The sequence below is a fragment of the Protopterus annectens genome, chromosome 4.part1 (assembly GCF_019279795.1).
Source record: "Protopterus annectens isolate FY-2018-M chromosome 4.part1, PAN1.0, whole genome shotgun sequence".
NCBI lineage: Eukaryota > Metazoa > Chordata > Ceratodontiformes > Protopteridae > Protopterus > Protopterus annectens.
In genome coordinates, this window is record NC_056734.1 from 814,274,711 (window position 1) to 814,293,700 (window position 18,990).

The 18,990-nt window shown below is 38.5% G+C and overlaps 1 protein-coding gene across 1 annotated transcript in view; it reads right to left on the reverse strand.

The window, feature by feature from the left end:
* The window catches only part of PROC (protein C, inactivator of coagulation factors Va and VIIIa), a 216,663-nt gene that overhangs the window by 70,949 nt on the left and 126,724 nt on the right, over positions 1-18,990 (reverse strand). The window contains exon 6 of the mRNA XM_044070580.1: positions 3,173-3,310. Coding sequence (XP_043926515.1) covers positions 3,173-3,310 — 138 coding nt within the window. The remainder of the gene's footprint in view (positions 1-3,172; positions 3,311-18,990) is intronic.

Here is an 18,990-nt window from a genome sequence, read left to right on the forward strand (position 1 = left end):
CCTGGTGCACATAAGGCATTTAACCTAATCTGCCAACATAGCTCTTTAAAATCTAACAAGTCTTCCCAAGGTCCTCCTCTAGGGTCCTGTGGGACTTTTTCAATGACAACAAATTTGAAGCAATGTGAAGAGTTATTCTCAATATGCCTGTATAGTGCAATGTTTTTGTTTTTATTTTTGATGTCTCTAGCGTGCTCGTACATACGTTCTTTAAGTTTTCTCTTGGTCTTGCCAATATAGAAACCAGAACAAGACTCACACAAAGCTGCATAAACAACACCCACAGTGTCACAAGTAAATTTTCCTCCTATTTTGATGTAACTATTATTTATTTTGATCTTATTTACTAGTTTAATTAGTGAACATTGAGAACAAAATCCACATTTTTTCATTCCTATGGCCTTTTCTTTCTTGATACATTGTCCTTTCTTTTCTAACAGTTGTTTGAATGTATACCATTTTCTAAAGACAATACTCGGTTTGGAACCTAATTTTTCCATAATTCCATCGAAACCCTGGAAGATATGCCAGTTCTTATTTAAGACGTAAGATAAAAATTGATGGTCTACACTAAACCTGGTAACAAAAGAACAAATATAATCTTTATTACCTGTTGATTTTTCTTGTTCGTGGTGACTATTTACCGAAATAATTTTATTACCATAATTCAAAATTGGTACTATCAAACCTTTTCCCTTTTAATGCTTATTTCGTTAAAAAAATTATCCAAGAGTTCTAACGGATAATCTCGAGATGAAAACATATCCAAAATTAAATGACATTGAGCCAAAAAATCTTTATCTTTTGTAACCATGCAGGCTAATCTAATAAATTGCCCTTTCACCAAGTTATTCTTTACATGCAAGGGATAGCTGGTTCAACCACTGCTCTGGGCTGGTAGTATGAACCAGCAGCCCACCCACTCAGCTCTTCAAATGAAGAACAAAAAAAGCACTTCACCATAATAAGCCAATCAAAATGATCATTTTATTACAGTTAGATCTACACCTTTCCATTAAAGAGCAAAAAAAAACAGACGTACCTTCTACTGGCACATCAACCAGGTGGCCAGATGCATGACACCCCACCCCCTCTGCCCAGCCATTCAAGTCCTGTTTCTGTGCCCTGCCCTGCAAACAGTTGCTACAGTTTATATCCTGCCTGCACAGAGCACTACAGTGCTCATAGTTTAATTAAAATCTTGTTACAAATGTAGCAAATAGTTTATACAGTTCTTACCCTTCCTGTACAGAGTGGTACGGTGCTTAGGTTTTAGTTGAAAAAAACTATAACAAACTAAATGCAACAATGTAGCAAGTAGTACTACAGTTTAAACCACACAATTGCCAATGCAACACTGGCTTTTAAAAGCTGATATCGGACTAAAGAGAGATCAGGCTCGACAGTTGCCCCTCTTGCCCCGTACAGGCTGTGCAATGAAACGCAAAATCAAATGACTGCTGCCAAAGTCACAGAATAAAACTCAGCATGAAGAAATGCATTATAGTGCCTTTTGGGAAATCATCCACCTAAGCTAATTACTCTGTTGATAAAACACCCTTAAGAACTGACCTGATAGTTAGTGATTTGGGAACATATGTAGATAGTAATCTGGCCTTTGGCCAACATGTAGCCAAGGTAGTACGAAAATCATTATATGTCATCCAGCTCATAAGCAAGGGTTAGGGCATCCATGTCCAAGGAAGTTACAGTACAACTCTACTCAGCACTTAGACCCATCACTAAGTACAATGACACCTTTGGCAGAGTTCATCCCTGTCCCTATTCAAACAAAACCTTGATCATTGGATGGGGAATGGCAAAATCACCTCCATGTCTCTGCTGTACAGAGATCAACAGTAAGCAAATTAATCCCCAACTAACATGCACCCACCCCATAACCTTTAGTTACCTCCTTATTAACCTAACCTGCTATATAGGCATCCAAGGTACTTGTGGACAAAACTCTGTTGGGTTGCATAGCTAAGCTTATAAAGACCCTGGTGGTCATTGCCTGGTATAAACCTATGTATGCATGGAGCAAAGGTTTCGTTGGTACAAGCTCTTTTTGTTTATGTGCTGCTTCTTTGCTATCAATGCTCACTACATTGATCCCCAGTATAGATACACGTTTCTGCACTCTTCCAGTGTTTATACAGAGTGAAAATATTTCTTGGTGAGCTCATATTCATAATTCCTTGTGGCAGGAGTACAATTCCTTACCTTCTCTTGGATGGAGTTCCTTAAATGGGACCAAATCAATGCCTTCCCCCAGCAATAGGTGAGCCCCATTAGTTTCTCAATCCCTCTCCACTCCTGGTGTCCCAACCATTTGTCAAACGTGGATTAGCTGAGGTGCAGTCAGGACTCCAGCCTAGGCAGACCTCTCAACTGTCCCTGTTTTGGAGAAATGCTCCTATTTTCAAGCCTGATTCACCTCTGTACACAATGTTCCTAATTTTGGAGGTATGTAACCATTTTCAGGCTAGACTTACCCCTTCACACAATTTTCTGAATCCCCCCTAGTACACGATTTTGAAACTGTCTGCTACACAAACTCATATTAAATAACCAACATACTAATGTCACCAATAATGTAAAGAAAGAGGACACATATCTTTTTAGAAGCAAAATAAAAATTACCTCATGGGGCAGAATTTTGTAATGCAGTTCATTAAAGTCCACAGATTTTACTCCGTCTCTTTGATACTGTGCTTACATTTTCCATCCTATTTATTACTTTCTGTTTTTTAAACATGTAAATGCAGGACGTATTGTATGCTATTTGGGATTCAATTTTTACGTTAATTAGATGTCCAGATTTTTGGCTGGACATACTTACTTTTCAAGGACCTTAGTTCCTGTTTTCATGCCTGCAGGTTGAACAGTATGCCAGCTGGATTTGTGTATATACATTTGCATGTAAGTCCTGGGGGACCATCACTTCCATGTCTATAGCTAGGGAGGATTTTCTGGAAGAAATCCTAGATGAGAAGTGTTATTACAACTACTGGCACAGTGAGCACATCGCTTATATATCTGCATTGTACAGAAGACTCTTTCAGTAAACTACATGACGTGTTTTGAGACTTCAGCAGTCGGACTGTAATATAAAATGCACATATTTTAATAGTTTATGTAAAATATTTGTGATGGCCTTCCCAACACTTACTCTGTGGTTTGCAAGTGCGGTAATCTTCCTGTAGTTTATAACCTGGCAAACATTTGCAGATACGCTTTTCCTTTTCAGTTTTCTCACAAAGCTGCTGGCATCCACCATTGTAGTATGAGCAGTTTTTGGAAAACACCTCTAGAAAACAAATAACATACATAAGTCATATTGCATGCCTGCATATGATGCTGGAGACACACATACAAAATATACCAGCAAAGAAGAGTTCAGACAAGTAAAATATTTAGCCACTGATGCATTTTTTTTTTAATTTTGTACTTCATGCTTCTGTAGTCTATAGCAGATGACAGATACCTGCACTGGCTGCATATTTGCCTACTTCTAATGTTAAATTGAATGTTTTGTACATAAATGAGATCATTTAAACATATTTTTTAAAGCAAAACAGACAGAGAGGGAAGGAAAAAGGTGAAAGTTAACAAGGGAGAGGAAGAGGAAGGCAGAACCTTAAAAGGCCCCTAAAAGTGAAATATCAGAAAAATATGCTGCTGTATTACTGACTTCTATAACTATCACATGCTACATATTAACAAACCAGCAGAGTATCACCAACATAAAGTGGGGCGTCCTTAAGTGCAAGAAGTTGTCGCTACATATAAGGTTAGTTAATTATGAATATAAAAATTAAATGACACTGGTCTCATATTTACTTGGCCTGTGAATGTTTCCATGCGTCAGTGTTTTTTAAGAGGGTTATTTGGGTCTACTATGGTAACCTGAACTGTGACTCTACATTTCTGCATTTACATTTGAGATAACTAGTAGCAATGGTCATCCCTGACTAAGCCCAGAATTCCATGCTCTACGGAAATGAAAAGTAGCGTTTTCAGGTTACGATATTTTTCAAGGCTGAAGTAATTTAGTAAGTGGAAAGGTTGCCGGTTACTCAGTAACAGCATCTCAGTCTCACAGTGTTTGATTCAGCTTCTTTTCTTCTTTTTTTTTGATCTGCAGTCACTGTTTCTGTGGTGTTTGATCTTGTTATACATGTGTGGATTTTTTCTGGACACTTCAGTCTTTCCTGTTCCCCCAAACATGTGTAGCACTGACCCTTGCCCGTCTGGACTGAGTCTACTAGGATCAGAGAAAGACTAGTTAATTTAACTATTTAAAGTAAACATTTAAAATGTTAAGTGCAAAAATAAAATGCTGCAAGGAGACACGTGACTAGAACAAACATCCTCATAGGAAGCAACACCAGTAGTTAAACACCTCCAACATCCAGTGATGTGTAATGAGAATTGGACACCAGCTCACTTGGAGGCCTCATTCATAATCTCTCTGTTACAGGATGATTTTGTTCCATAGATCACTGATGGGTTTTGAGGAGATTCAGTAAGTTAATCCTGAACTCAAAGATCCATCCACAAACACTGCATATGTTGTTGTGTGACCTTCTTTCTTCAACTTATGGTCTACCATTCCCAGTTAGAAAAAATTTTTTTTCTCTTCATATCAGGCTACTACCTGATGGGAACTGTAGTACCACTGAGATCGAGTAATAGCCACTGTCTACAAGTTTGTGATGTCTGTTTCCTTATTTATCTCTCATTTGTTAACCTGGGAAGTGATCTGGTCTGAGAACTCTTTTTAGCCACAACCTGGGGTAAGCAGGCGGTAACAAAGTGTGAACAAAATACAGACAGATGCAATAAGATGTTGACACATTACAAAAAAATGGAAATAGAGCAAAAAACATAAAGATAAATACAAGGTTTTACATACAGTATGATGCAAGCTAACTAAATGATATAAAATATATGTAGATTAAACAAGTCTATATTGAATAATCAAAAATTGAATTCAAAGAACAGTACTTAGATCAAAAATACCATTCAGCGAATTCACTCTTGTGGGGGGCTGTGGCCCCCGCTAATTATATATACCAACTTCGAGATTGCACTACAGTGAGGAAAGGGCAAATTTTCCGATCTTTAGTGTACTGCGATCTCACTATTAACAGTTTGCTGAATTTTATTTTCGATGTAAATACCATTCGGTGAATTCAATTTTCAATTATTCAATATAGACCCAGGTTAAACAACCATACAATAACTCATAAGTGGGTGTGAAAGAGGATTGAGACACATGCTAAGTAGAGAAAATAGCAGGAAATACTGGATAACAAAAGGTAAAGTATTTGAGAAAGGTTAATTAATCATGAGAAAAGCATCTCTTTTGTGTGCTATTTGTCTAGTGTTAGGAGAAATGGAGAGAGTGCAGGAGCAGAGTGATGTGATATGAAGTGCTGTGGTAAAAAGAGTTTAGAGTTAGGGTTGGTGAGGCAAGGAAGTGTTTTATTTGTTATAACTGATGCACTTATATTTGTTTTCCTTTAGCAAGTGAGAATAAAGAGACTTCTTGAAAGAAGTATTCGTCAAAATTCAGCTTCTTTGAAAAATTCAGGTAGAGAGTTCCAATAAATTGGAAGAAGTTTAAAGAAGGGCCTTTTGCAGGCAGCAAGGAAAAAGGGTGGTCTAGAAAGAAAGAGAGAGTTGAAATTCTTTACAGAATAGTTGGAGTTTTGGTTTGGTTTGTAATTTACTGAATAGGGGACGATTGTATCCTTCATTATTAAATTTACAGCTGAGAGTATTTAGAAGTGAGGTCCTATCAATCACTTGCAGCCATTTTCCTTTGTTATGCATATGGCAATGGTGTTCAGTTTTACTGGAGATCAACATAATGGCGAATTTGATTTTCAGGTTTTTGAAGTTGACTGTTATTTTGTAAAGACCAGGGAAATGACGGGCAGACCACATTCAACCTAGGTAGAAGAAAGTTAATGGCAATGGCTCTTCCGAGCCTCTACAGTATGAAGATGAGAGATACAGTAAGACAGCCTTAGTTGTGCTAAGTCAAGACAGCCTTAGTTGTGCTAAGTCTTTGTGAATTTGGGTTTTCTACATGTTTGTTAAAGGAGAAAAACTTGTCAAATGTCAGACCTAAATATATCTATTCAGTGACAAAGGGGAAAGGGGAAATTATTGGATTTGTAATGGTAAGTTTCTGAATTGGCCTTAGCTTTTGGTGTGTCCCAAAGATCATTGAGGAGCCTTTTGCAGCACTGAATGAGATGAGAATACAGAATTTCTTAAATGATGAGAATCATGCACCAAAATATTGTGGCTAGTCCAGTACAGTGGACATCTGGGGATCTCACCTCACTTCTAGTGCCACTAGCCCCATTAAAAACACAGATTATACTACAGTGCTCCACATGCTTTTCCAGGGCCATTGGTGATCTTTCCATGGTTTTGTATGGTTTCAGTAGGTCAATGAGATTTCATACCGCTAAAAGCCATGCATCTAGGTCTCCTGTAAAAGCTAACGAAGACATGCTGAAGCAGTTTCCCAGAAAAGGGACTATACAGTGGATCCTCTTCTGAATCTTGTGTTCTAATTTAAGAAGTAGTGGTCACTGAGGCAGGGGAACTGGTCAACTGCCTCCATGGTCTGATCATCAGTGGTGTACTTTGGAGGGTCATCTGGGAAGCTAACAACATATAGAAACAGCACTTTGTTCTCTGTGAGGCTAAGTAAGAGTCCCAGACTTCACTTATCTTCAGTAAATATATCTAGTGCAGTTTGGAAGTCATTTGTGGTGAGTTCAAGAGCAGCATAGCCATCAGTAGAGTAAAGGTTAGTCACAAATGCTTTGGAAACTTTCATCTTTGAAATCAGACATCCTGAACTGAAGAGCTCTCCATTCATTCTGTATTTTGTACCAGTTCCATTCAGTAGCTGGTCTTTCATAAGGGTTAGGATGATGGCCAAGAATGTGAAACAAAGCTTAGGCAATGGCACAGTATTCCTTTATCCCACTTCTGGTTATGAATGAACCTCTTTCAACCAGTACAGGAAATGTTGCCAGTTCCTTCACCAAGCAAAAGTCTTCATGCCATGAGGGATTTATTGGAGCAGCAAAATTTTGCTAGAACCTTCCACAAAGCTTCAAGGCTTTTGACACGTCAGTAAAACCCACATGCAGTTCCTGATATTCTTAACACTTTTTACTGGATCTGTCTGGCAGAGTAAACGCCATCTGTTTACCCTGCTTAATGGGCTTAATCCACACTAAGATGATGCCAAGACATCTGCAATAAGAAGGGGATAGTTTAGAAGAATCATTTTATATATAGTGCAGAGCATGGAATGTCTTATTTTGACAATGGACCAGATACCAACATTCTTGCTCTTAGTGCAAATGACTTACTCCAGTATAAGGCCTAGCTATAAAGCAGACTTGAGTAAGTCATTTATACTGATAGCAAGATTTTCAGAATCAAGTCCAATTACCAGTAGCCCTACTTAAAGAAACTAGTTATGGTGGTATTTCTCAGCTCTTCTGCAAATCCTCATTGTTCCAGATTCAAGGAATGAGTCTGTGCAGCTTCTGTACCAGTACCTCACCTCCAGCCTTAAGGCTTTAGTAAGTGTGTCACCCCATCCTGCAGCTTTGCTGTTTTTCTTATGGTTCATGAGGGACAGATATAATGGTGTTATTTATCACAGAGAAATCACAGATTGATAGTATGCTTGTGAATCTGGTCTCCAGCCTTGAATCTGCACCTACTGATAGTATGATGGGCATCTGACACTTGCACTAATACAGGGGTGCAATGCCACAGGTGCCTTGGTGACTGAACAGTCCTTTTTTAGGATTCCTGCATACACACACACACGTGTGTGTATGTCTGTGTGTGTGTGTGTGTGTGTGTGTGTGTGTGTGTGTGTGTGTGTGTGTGTGTGTGTGTGTGTGTGTGTGTGTATGAAGCCTAGGCTGTCCCACCTTCTCCTGGTTGGACAGACATAAACAGTAATACTAATCTCTCCATAGCAAAAATAAATAGATGATAATGTTCACAGTACGGAATGTAAACATGTTGATGGATAACAGAAAGGAAAGCTACCCTCACTTCCACTACATCTTTACGATGTAACTAACATGGTTTCACTAACAGAGACATGGCAGCAGTGGTATTCACTTGACAGAAGAGAGTGAAGGCTTCCCATAGGTCAGGAAGGGAAAGCCTGATGAAAAAAATACATTTATGATTTTGCTCTGGACAGTTCATTAACAGACAAATTACAAACGCTGAGGGTTACATTCTTCTAGACGGAAAGCACACTGAAGGAAAACATATCCATGATACTTGCTTTGCCACTAAGAACACTCTTTTCTATCAACCTAGAGCACTCTATATTTGCATCAAAACCAATTTATAAGCCTTTATTTCAGGCTCAACAACAGTCAGTAGATTTCTGGCACTGTCACGTATATGCCAACACTTAGCTGATGAAGATTACAAGTGCCACTTATACATTTTTTTCTGGGTGCCTTTTCCCTCTGTGTCTACCAACAAACAAATATCCTACTATCAGTTTTGAGCTAATTCTTTTTCCCAGCACTGCAAAGTCCCCTCCATTATAAGCAACCATGCAGGTAGTTTGTACCCTTGCCCACATCTAGCAATCAAAGCCATGCGAGTGTTTCTAATGCCTGCAACCTCACCCCTGGGTGGCTGATATAGGTGCTCATTATCACTCTGACCTGTAATGCTCTCCTCTTGTATGTTTTGGTAACAACAAACTCTCATTCTCCAGTCTTGCCCCTTTTCATTGCCTGTAAGCATTCACTTGCTTGGGACAAAATGGCAGACAAAAGCCAAAGTGTTATGAGCTAAAAATGAGTCCTACTGACAAACAAGCAGTCTGTCAAAGATGTGGAAGTTGACTGGAGCCCTACTCAAGAATTGTATTTTGACTTGTACTAACACTTGTAAACGTACTCTGCTGAAAATTCTACGTAACAAATTTAATCTGAAGAAAGGTTAGTTTAAGCAAATTCAGGTGTCAGGACAAAATGACATAGAATTCACCCAATGAGGAAATATCTTGGGAGTAATTTTATAAAATATTCACTTAAAACAATCTAAGCAAATCCAAACAAAAAGTTCTGTCACACATTAAAGGAGATCCATCTAGCCCACTAGGATAAACATGACCAAAAAATTGTACATATGCACAACATGAACAGCCTAAAAAAACACTTGAAATAATTATGTTAACAGACACAGAAGCATAATACATTTCAAGATCAAGCTGCTGTAATTCATTTTTAAACAAATAACATCTTTATTGAGTTATCACTCATGACAGAGGAAATCATACATTTATATAAATGAAAACAAACCAGCTCTGTAGTGCAGTGATTAACATTGTCACCTCACAGCAAGAGGTTCTATGGTTCATTCTTGGTGGGGTGCCTTCTGTCTTCTGTGCAGAGTCTGTACATCCTCCCTGTGTTTGCATGGGTTTCCGCCTACATTACAAAGACATACAGCTGGAGCGTTTCTCTCTGGGCCTCCACTTAAAATAGGCTCTGTCCTAGTTGGACTTTCCCGGTCAACAAATGTTAAATATATAAATAAAAATAAATATTGACATATTTTCAGTTGTAAACATTATACACAACATATAATCTTCTATAAATTCATCGTCCATCTAGCATTACATAACTTATTCAACACCTGCTTTCCCTTAACCTCATTCCTCTCTGAAACATTATACTACATGCATTATTTCCACAATTCCCATGTTTTCTATGTAATTTGCCTACCCTTTTCTAAAGAACCCACTTCCAGTTCTTTTATTTTTGTTACTGTATTCACTTCTTCTAGTACAGTTGGTTTAGACTTTGATTTCCATTTTCTAGTAATTACTTTCTTGGCAGCCACCACAATTAAACTCAGCAAAGCCTTACTATGCATAGGCAATTTGGAATCTGTATCGCAGCTCGAAAAATCATTTTCTTAGTTACACCCTGCTGGCCTGAATGTACCCACAAAGACTTAAAAAGAAAAAGGAAACAGTCATGGACATTCAGAAACCATATTGCTGAAACACTTGATGTCCTTAAGGGGTCATTTGCACATATCCCATGGGCCTCTATTTCAGGAGGTTTAAAGTAGCACACATTGAAAACTCAAGCTTAGCTAAATTTATCTTGTAGTTTTCACTAATTGGTTTGTCTGTGTGAACTATTTTTACTTTTTGGTTTGGTTGTTAGTTACGATATTTTGCAAACACCTTAATGGTTATGGACATCAACTAGGTTATAGACCCTATGTTTCAAAAATATAGCCAAACATTCTACTTATGAAGCGCTGATGAGGTCATAAGACTGCTGAAACATGCATATCCGCACCAAGTGGGGTTTGGCTTTATTAGCTTGAATGCATCTACAAAGACTTTAAAAGTAAAAAGCCATACTGCTGAAACACTTGATGTCCTTAAGGGTTTATTTGCATACATACTGTGTGCCTCTATTACAGGAGGTTTATGGTATCACACAGTGAAAACTCTAGCTTGGCTAGGATGTTATGGGTTTGTTTGCATACATACTGTGGGCCTCTATTACAGGAGGTTTATGGTATCACACAGTGAAAACTCTAGCTTGGCTGGGATGTTATCTTTCCAGAAAACCAAACTCTACAGAGAACTACTTTGATTGCCACTCTTCTGTACAGATGGATATTTAACTTTCGCCATCCTGTTAATTAGAACTCAGAAAGTCAGGATCACTAATAGAAGGATGTGACAACAGAGCATATCAGTGCCTTGTTCTAAGCTCACACATCTGATAGCAGCTAAATTCTAGAATTTGTGGTCCTGGCACTCAGAATATTAAAATACTTCAGTACTTAACTTCCAGATATAACGGGGCAACGTGCCTCAGTAAAGGAGTCCACTCAAGAGATGTCAGCCATTGATATGTGCCAGGGACTCTTATGATAAACATGTAGAGTCATTTCAACCCTTCCTCAGTCTGGAGCTGTAAATCTTTATCTCACTATATTACCTCAACAATATTGAGTGGCAACATGGAGTTCAATGATATTACTTCTCAAAGTCTGGGTTAGTGACTCACTTCTTAAAGTCTTACTCAAATCATTATTCTCTAATATCATTAGTTTTGCTTCTTAGCTCACTGTCACCTTTAGAACATTCTAAGTTAACATCAGTCTGTGCATGTCTGTAACATTGTTGTTGATCAGATCCTTTTATCTTAATGTTAGTAAAAAGCACCACACTTCAGGTACATGTTACAACACTACTTTTTTTGAGCTTGCCTGAGCCACACAATGCCTGCTGAAAGTGCCTGTGACAAAAAGGAGTTAGCATTCTGAACGCTTATTCTGAGGATGATGGTATTTGCCATCGGCATTACACAGAAATAAGCCCCATATGACAATAGTGTAATGCTACCCATCAGATTTATTTGGCTGACCCACTCAGGCAAACCCACAACTCCGAGGTCTCCCACACAACCAAATTTGAAATCCAATCTCCCAACTAGCCAACCAGTGTAAGTAGCAGTTGTCTTACCTGTAAACTCAAGCTGTAAACCTACAACCTATTCCTTAACACTGTGCCTGTGACACTTGTCTCTACCACCATCCCTTAACACTCTGCCTGTGACTTGTCTGTTCCTCCGTCCCTTAACGTGCTGCCTGCAACAATTGTCTATACCCCTTATCCCTTAACACACTGCCTGTGACTTGTCTCTACCCTGTATCCATTAACATGCTGCCTGTGACACTTGTCTCTGCTCCCTATTCCTTAACTCACTGCCTGTGGCACTTGTCTCTATCTCCATCCCTTAACAAACTGCCTGTAACACTTGTCCATACCCCCTATCCCTTAACACTCAGCCTGTGACTTATCTCTACTCTGTATTCCTTAATACGCTGCCTCCTCTGCTTACATAATACAATCGCTTAGTACACATAACCTTTGTGCATTACTGTCCCAGCATCCTCTACTGCATTGCACTAGTAATCCTAAAAATAGTCATAATAAAAGGAAATAACTCAATGGTATAGTCTATAACCAGGTAGCATAACCATCCCCTCTAGCATGACATCTTCAAATGAAAAATGAGTTTTACAAAATGTAAATTATCTGACTGATGCCACTTAACTGAAACTGGTATATCTCATCAGCCCACATGATGATGACTGCAGTACTAAGTCCTGACCACTGTTAAAACTGCATTCGGATTAAGCAGTAAAACTGAATCTGCCACACTAAGACAATTGAAGAGTTATACAATCCATGATGCAATGCAATTCCAACAAGAAACGTGACCAATTAATGCAATCTTGCAGTGTAGACAGAAAAACTGAAGAAAAACAAGGAGTAATAGGCAGAAGAACTGTAGTGCAGGCAGATCATATACCAGATAAATGAGTTAATAAACAAAAAGTCATGTTAGTATGACTGCAGGCCCAAAAGAATGCACGACCAATACTGAACACTGTTCATAATGACAAGCTGTACAAGAGGCACAACTAAAGTGTATTACGAATATGAAATTTCTGATCTGTTCACATCAGTTAGTATTGTACAACAGGCAGACAAAGTAACAGTGACCAGTAGGCTAAAAGAACAGTAATGCAGGCAATTGGTACAACTGAAGTGTACTGTGTAAAAATTAAAAAAAACAAAAATGAAAAAAATAGGACAAAGGCAAAACAAGGATTTAAAACACTTGGTTTATGGACGAAGAGATTTTGAAGTAGTATGCATTGTGTGAACACACATTTGTTTATGAAGGACACACCAAAAATATCCATCAAACATCTGGGCATTACGCAACATTTTCACAGCCCTTACCCCCAGCCTTTCAGCACAAGAATTCCAGACAAAGCAAGAAAGCATAAGATAAATTTGAAAGATTAGGGAAAACTTTTAAAAATTTCTTACAGAAAGTTATAAAAATGACAGAGTAGGTTTTCCTATAACTTGGCATCACTTTACTTCAATCCTCAAAGTTTTGCCAGAAAACCAAAGTTTTTTTTTTATGAAGGACAGACCACAGGTATCAAGCAAACAGTCCACAACATTCTCACAGCCCATACCACCTGAACCTCTCGGCACAACAATTCCAGACGAAGCAAAAAAAAAAAAAACATGACAAAGGTGCAACATCATGGATTTAAAGCAGTGGGAATATGAACTAATAAATGTGCTAGATTAACAGATTTTGCAATAGCATACATTGTGTTAACCCACAATTTTTTAATGAAGGATGGATGAAAAATACCAGGCCAGCAACTAGATGTTCTATAACATTCTCACTGTCCCCACCCCACTCATAACCTCTCAGCACAACAGTACTAGACAGAGCCGAAAACAATTGCAGCATAAAGGTGTAACATCAGGGACAGGTTTAAACATTGTATTACAAACTTAGAAAGATAACAGAGTTTGCACTAATATCAGTGGCGGCTGGTGACTTCAAATCACAGGGGGGCTGCAGGAGACGCTGAATGGGCGGGGTCAAAGGGAAGGGGTGTGGTCAACCATAAAGGGGAGGAGCTATGCACAAAACCACAAAAAAACTAACTTTAATTAAATACGCTGCCCTGGGTGGCAAACCATCATTATGAAAGTCCAATCAAGACAAAAATAAGTGTAGAAGAATAAAAATATTTCAATGCATTGGCTGCATGACAGCTTACTTAATATCTAGATGGAAACAAAAGGTTGTGAGGCATGAAAAAATAAATTACTTTTTAAATACATTACTGGAATGCCAGTCAAAATCAAGTATAAGAAAAACCAGAAGCACTCAACTCAAACTACTTCTCCTTGCACTGCAGTTCTAATTATAATATATTCAGCTTTATTAAAGTACCAAGCAACATGCTGAAAGTAGAAATCTATGTGATGCCCCCACTTGTAAAAATGTTTCTTATCCAAAAAGACCTGCTGCCTGACAACGTTTCATGGGGAAAACATGATAAAAGTAAAAATGAAAAGCAAACAAGAAACAAGCTCAAGATACATTGCTTAAAGGATTACTGTACAGGTTATGGACCACACATGATTGGCATTCTGTTTAGTTTACGGGTAAAGCCTGTAGAGATGACTGGAAGTCTCCAACAAGTGTAATGAGCTTTTTAAAATAATGGAATCCTGTCCTTTAATACCCAAGGCTTATACATTATCTAGTCAAGTATTCTCTGCATGGCAACAACAGAAAGGCTTTCAATGTTGGCAATTCTTTAACAGTATGCTTATTAAAGCTTACTTGCATCTTACGATGTCAGACAAGCTTACCTTATGGTCATTAAAGCATTGCTACTTAAACACAGAGCAACAGGCACTTTGAGTAATAAGCATAAATCAACAGTACAAAAATATGACAGAAACCAGACCATTCTGCAAAATCAAGGACAGATGAAAAGCCACTGTAGTACTTATGCAGTGTGTCCTCCCCATCCAAGGTAGATACAACTACTCCTTGCCTTGCTTGGACACATCCAGAGTCACTACATGGGGAGTGGGGTGCAACAAGCATGTCACAATTTGAAATCTCTCTGGCTGACTGTGATGGCCCTGACACATTTGTCATACCTCTCAACTTCAAGAGCAAGAAATCTGGACAAAGCCATACACAGAAGTGGGACAAAGGCACAACAAGAAGGACAATTTTTAAATATTGCTCTAATAAACTTAGAAAGATAATAGAATAGGTCTTGCATTAGTATGAATTTTCTGAAGGGTATAAAATCTGAAACTCAAATGTCTGTCATTTTCTAACTTCAGTCTTTAGTGATTTGTCACTAATTTGCCAAAAACACAATTTTATGAAAAATGGACCAAAAATGTGATGCAAAAATATAAAATAGACACACAATACAGCTTCTACCTGTCAAAGAAGGGACACTTTAATATTAGTACTGCTACCTTGAGCAGCTGACAAAATAAAAGAATCTACATGCATTTCAAGTAATCTATAACTTTGATTATTACAGTTATTTCTTAATTGTAAACCCTCCATGTTTTCTTCCAAAATTGCTATTTTGCGGAGGGATTATTAGGGGGAAGAGCAACATTTTGAGCCAAAAATTGGGGACAGTTGAGAGGTTGGCTATGCCTAATTCTATAAAGCAATTTATTTGCATGTACCTCTCAACCTGTTAATGCAGTAAATCTGAACAAGGCCAAATATATTGGGGGCACATATAAACAGTACTAAAAATTGCTCTTGTATAAATTGAGACAGTTGACAGAACGGCTCTTACTTTAACATGCATTTTTATGAAGGTTATGAAGTCTGAAACTTATTATTTAGTGACTTCTGGCAAATCATTTAGGAATTAAAACTACAAATTTTATGAACAACAAACCAAAAATAAGAAGCAAAAATCTATTCATTCTTTGAAAATCTGGACAGTTGGGAGGTATAGTTCAGCTGGGCCTGTCTGAGTTTGCTGCCCTTCCCCTGACAAAATAATGGTTGAACTGGAGCCTCTGCAGCCATTCCAATTAACCATTACTTGGCTATTTCACTCCATTTACCATAAACACTAATGTGCATACTGCTTTACTTCAATGATTGGACTTCATTTGAAAGTTTTATTTTGTATTTTACAGCACAAACATTAAGTAATCTGTTAAACAAAGCAATGCAGTCTCACAATGAAAACTTAGCATTAAAACTTCTCTGCCCTTGAAACTCACATTCATTGAAACAGCATTGAAACCCACATTCAAAGAAAATACATTTTGCCAGTGGCAGATAAAGATTAATTTTGGGCTGTTTTCGAATCATAGGCCCCTTGCATATGAAACATACATGTGCTCTTTGATACACCTTCCTCATTGTACTAAAATTATATTCCTTGTACAATACAGTACACTTGTTAGAGGGTGTTTTAAATTTGTTTTGAACATTTTTCCAGTAAGCAATGAAACAAAACATATGCACCCATAATGGCAAAACTGCCCAGTTGAGAACATTTATCATAAAAAGTCTACTCAGACTTCCACAGTCCACCATTATTAGTAAATATACACAATTCTACAGTCCACCATTATTAGTAAATATGCACAATTCCACAGTCCACCATTATTAGTAAATATGCACAATTCTACAGTCCACCATTATCAGTAAATATGCACAATTCTACAGTGCACCTTTATCAGTAAATATGCACAATTCTACAGTCCATATTCAGTGAATTCAGTTCTTGCCATAGCTGTCAACCTTAGCACAAAAACCTGGACGAAGCCAATAATGGGGAATACAGTCCCAAAAATAGGGACAAATTTAAAATATTCATCTTATAAACTTAGAAAATTGCTAGAAAAAAGGTTGTGCTACTATGTATTCTGAAGAACATGAAGTTTGAAATTCAAATGCCGGTCAATTCTACTGCGGACAGAACAAAACAATTTTCAGCAGAGACGAGGGATTAATACTGCAGACACGTCTTTGTAAAATGGCAGGGCATCAGAGCAAATCCACACAAACACAGGCAGGAGATGCAGACTCCAAACAGAAGCCACCCCAACCAAGAATCAAACCAGAAAACCTATAGCTGTGAGGCAACAATACTACCACCGCACCATCAATTATGCAAGGAATTAAACATTCAGAAACCTGAAGTCTGAAATTCAAATGCCTGTCAATTTTACTGCGGACAGAACAAAACCAATTTTCAGCAGGGATTAAAACTGCAGACACGTCTTTGTAAAATGGCAGGGCACCAGAGCAAATCCACACAAACACATGGAGGAGATGCAGACTCCACACAGAAGCCACCCCAACCAAGAATCAAACCAGAAAACCTATAGCTGTGAGGCAACAATACTACCACTGCACCATCAAATCTGCAAGGAATTAAACATTCAGAAACCTGAAGTCTGAAATTCAAATGCCTGTCAATTTTACTGCGGACAGAACAAAAACAATTTTCAGCAGAGATGCAGGGATTAATACTGCAGACACGTCTTTGCAAAATGGCAGGGCACCAGAGCAAATCCACACAAATACAGGGAGGAGATGCAGACAGAAGCCACCCCAACCAAGAATCAAACCAGAAAACCTATAGTTGTGAGGTAACAATACTATCACTGCACCATCAATTATACAAGGAATTAAACATTCAGAAACCTGAAGTCTGAAATTCAAATGCCTGTCAATTTTACTGCGGACAGAACAAAACAATTTTCAGCAGAGACGAGGGATTAAAACTGCAGACACATCTTTGTAAAATGGCAGGGCACCAGAGCAAATCCACACAAACACAGGCAGGAGATGCAGACTCCAAACAGAAGCCACCCCAACCAAGAATCAAACCAGAAAACCTATAGCTGTGAGGCAACAATACTACCACCGCACCATCAATTATGCAAGGAATTAAACATTCAGAAACCTGAAGTCTGAAATTCAAATGCCTGTCAATTTTACTGCGGACAGAACAAAACCAATTTTCAGCAGGGATTAAAACTGCAGACACGTCTTTGTAAAATGGCAGGGCACCAGAGCAAATCCACACAAACACATGGAGGAGATGCAGACTCCACACAGAAGCCACCCCAACCAAGAATCAAACCAGAAAACCTATAGCTGTGAGGCAACAATACTACCACTGCACCATCAAATCTGCAAGGAATTAAACATTCAGAAACCTGAAGTCTGAAATTCAAATGCCTGTCAATTTTACTGCGGACAGAACAAAAACAATTTTCAGCAGAGATGCAGGGATTAATACTGCAGACACGTCTTTGTAAAATGGCAGGGCACCAGAGCAAATCCACACAAATACAGGGAGGAGATGCAGACAGAAGCCACCCCAACCAAGAATCAAACCAGAAAACCTATAGTTGTGAGGTAACAATACTATCACTGCACCATCAATTATACAAGGAGTTAAACATTCAGAAACCTGAAGTCTGAAATTCAAATGCCTGTCAATTTTACTGCGGACAGAACAAAACCAATTTTCAGCAGGGATTACAACTGCAGACACGTCTTTGTAAAATGGCAAGGCACCAGAGCAAATCCACACAAACACATGGAGGAGATGCAGACTCCACACAGAAGCCACCCCAACCAAGAATCAAACCAGAAAACCTATAGCTGTGAGGCAACAATACTACCACTGCACCATCAAATACGCAAGGAATTAAACATTCAGAAACCCTTAAGTCTGAAATTCAAATGCCTATCAATTTTATTTAACATTTTTTAATCAGGACAGTCTGACTTGGAACAAATAAACAAATTTTCAGCAGAGGCCCAGGAAGAAATAATGCAGACATGTCTTTGTAACATGGGAGGGCACAAAAGCAAACCCACACAAACACAGGGAGAAGATACAGACCCCACAAAGAAGGAACCCCAGCCAAGAATCAAACCCAAGAACCTGCAGCTGTGAGGCAACAATGCTACTACTACACCATCAAATATCAAGCATTGCAACATTTACAAACCACAGATATTATGAGGAACAGATCAGATCGAATATGAGGTAAAAATCTGAAATTTTTTTACAAATGGTGGTGGGTAGGGAACTCAAGTCTTTAACACCTGCATACAGGGTACAGGGTTCAAGCCTGAGGCATTCCCTACCACACCACCATAAGCACCTGGGGCATTTTCACACACACACACACACACACTCTCCAGTAAAGCACCATACACAAACTCCAGTAAAGCACAAGCACCATACACAAACTCCAGTAAAGCACAAGCACCATACACAAACTCCAGTAAAGCACAAGCACCATACACAAATAAAAAGAAAAAGCACAAACTCAAGAAAAATAAACATTGTAAATTGAAAGGCACCTTACCTGCATGAATACATCCAGAGTTAACGTCCGTACATACATCCTTCCCGCGCAATACTGAAGACCCGCGAGATCCACATGCTCCTTCCCGACGCCGACGAGATCCCTAAGGCACTGTCCCGAGTCCCTGCTGCTCCTCTTGC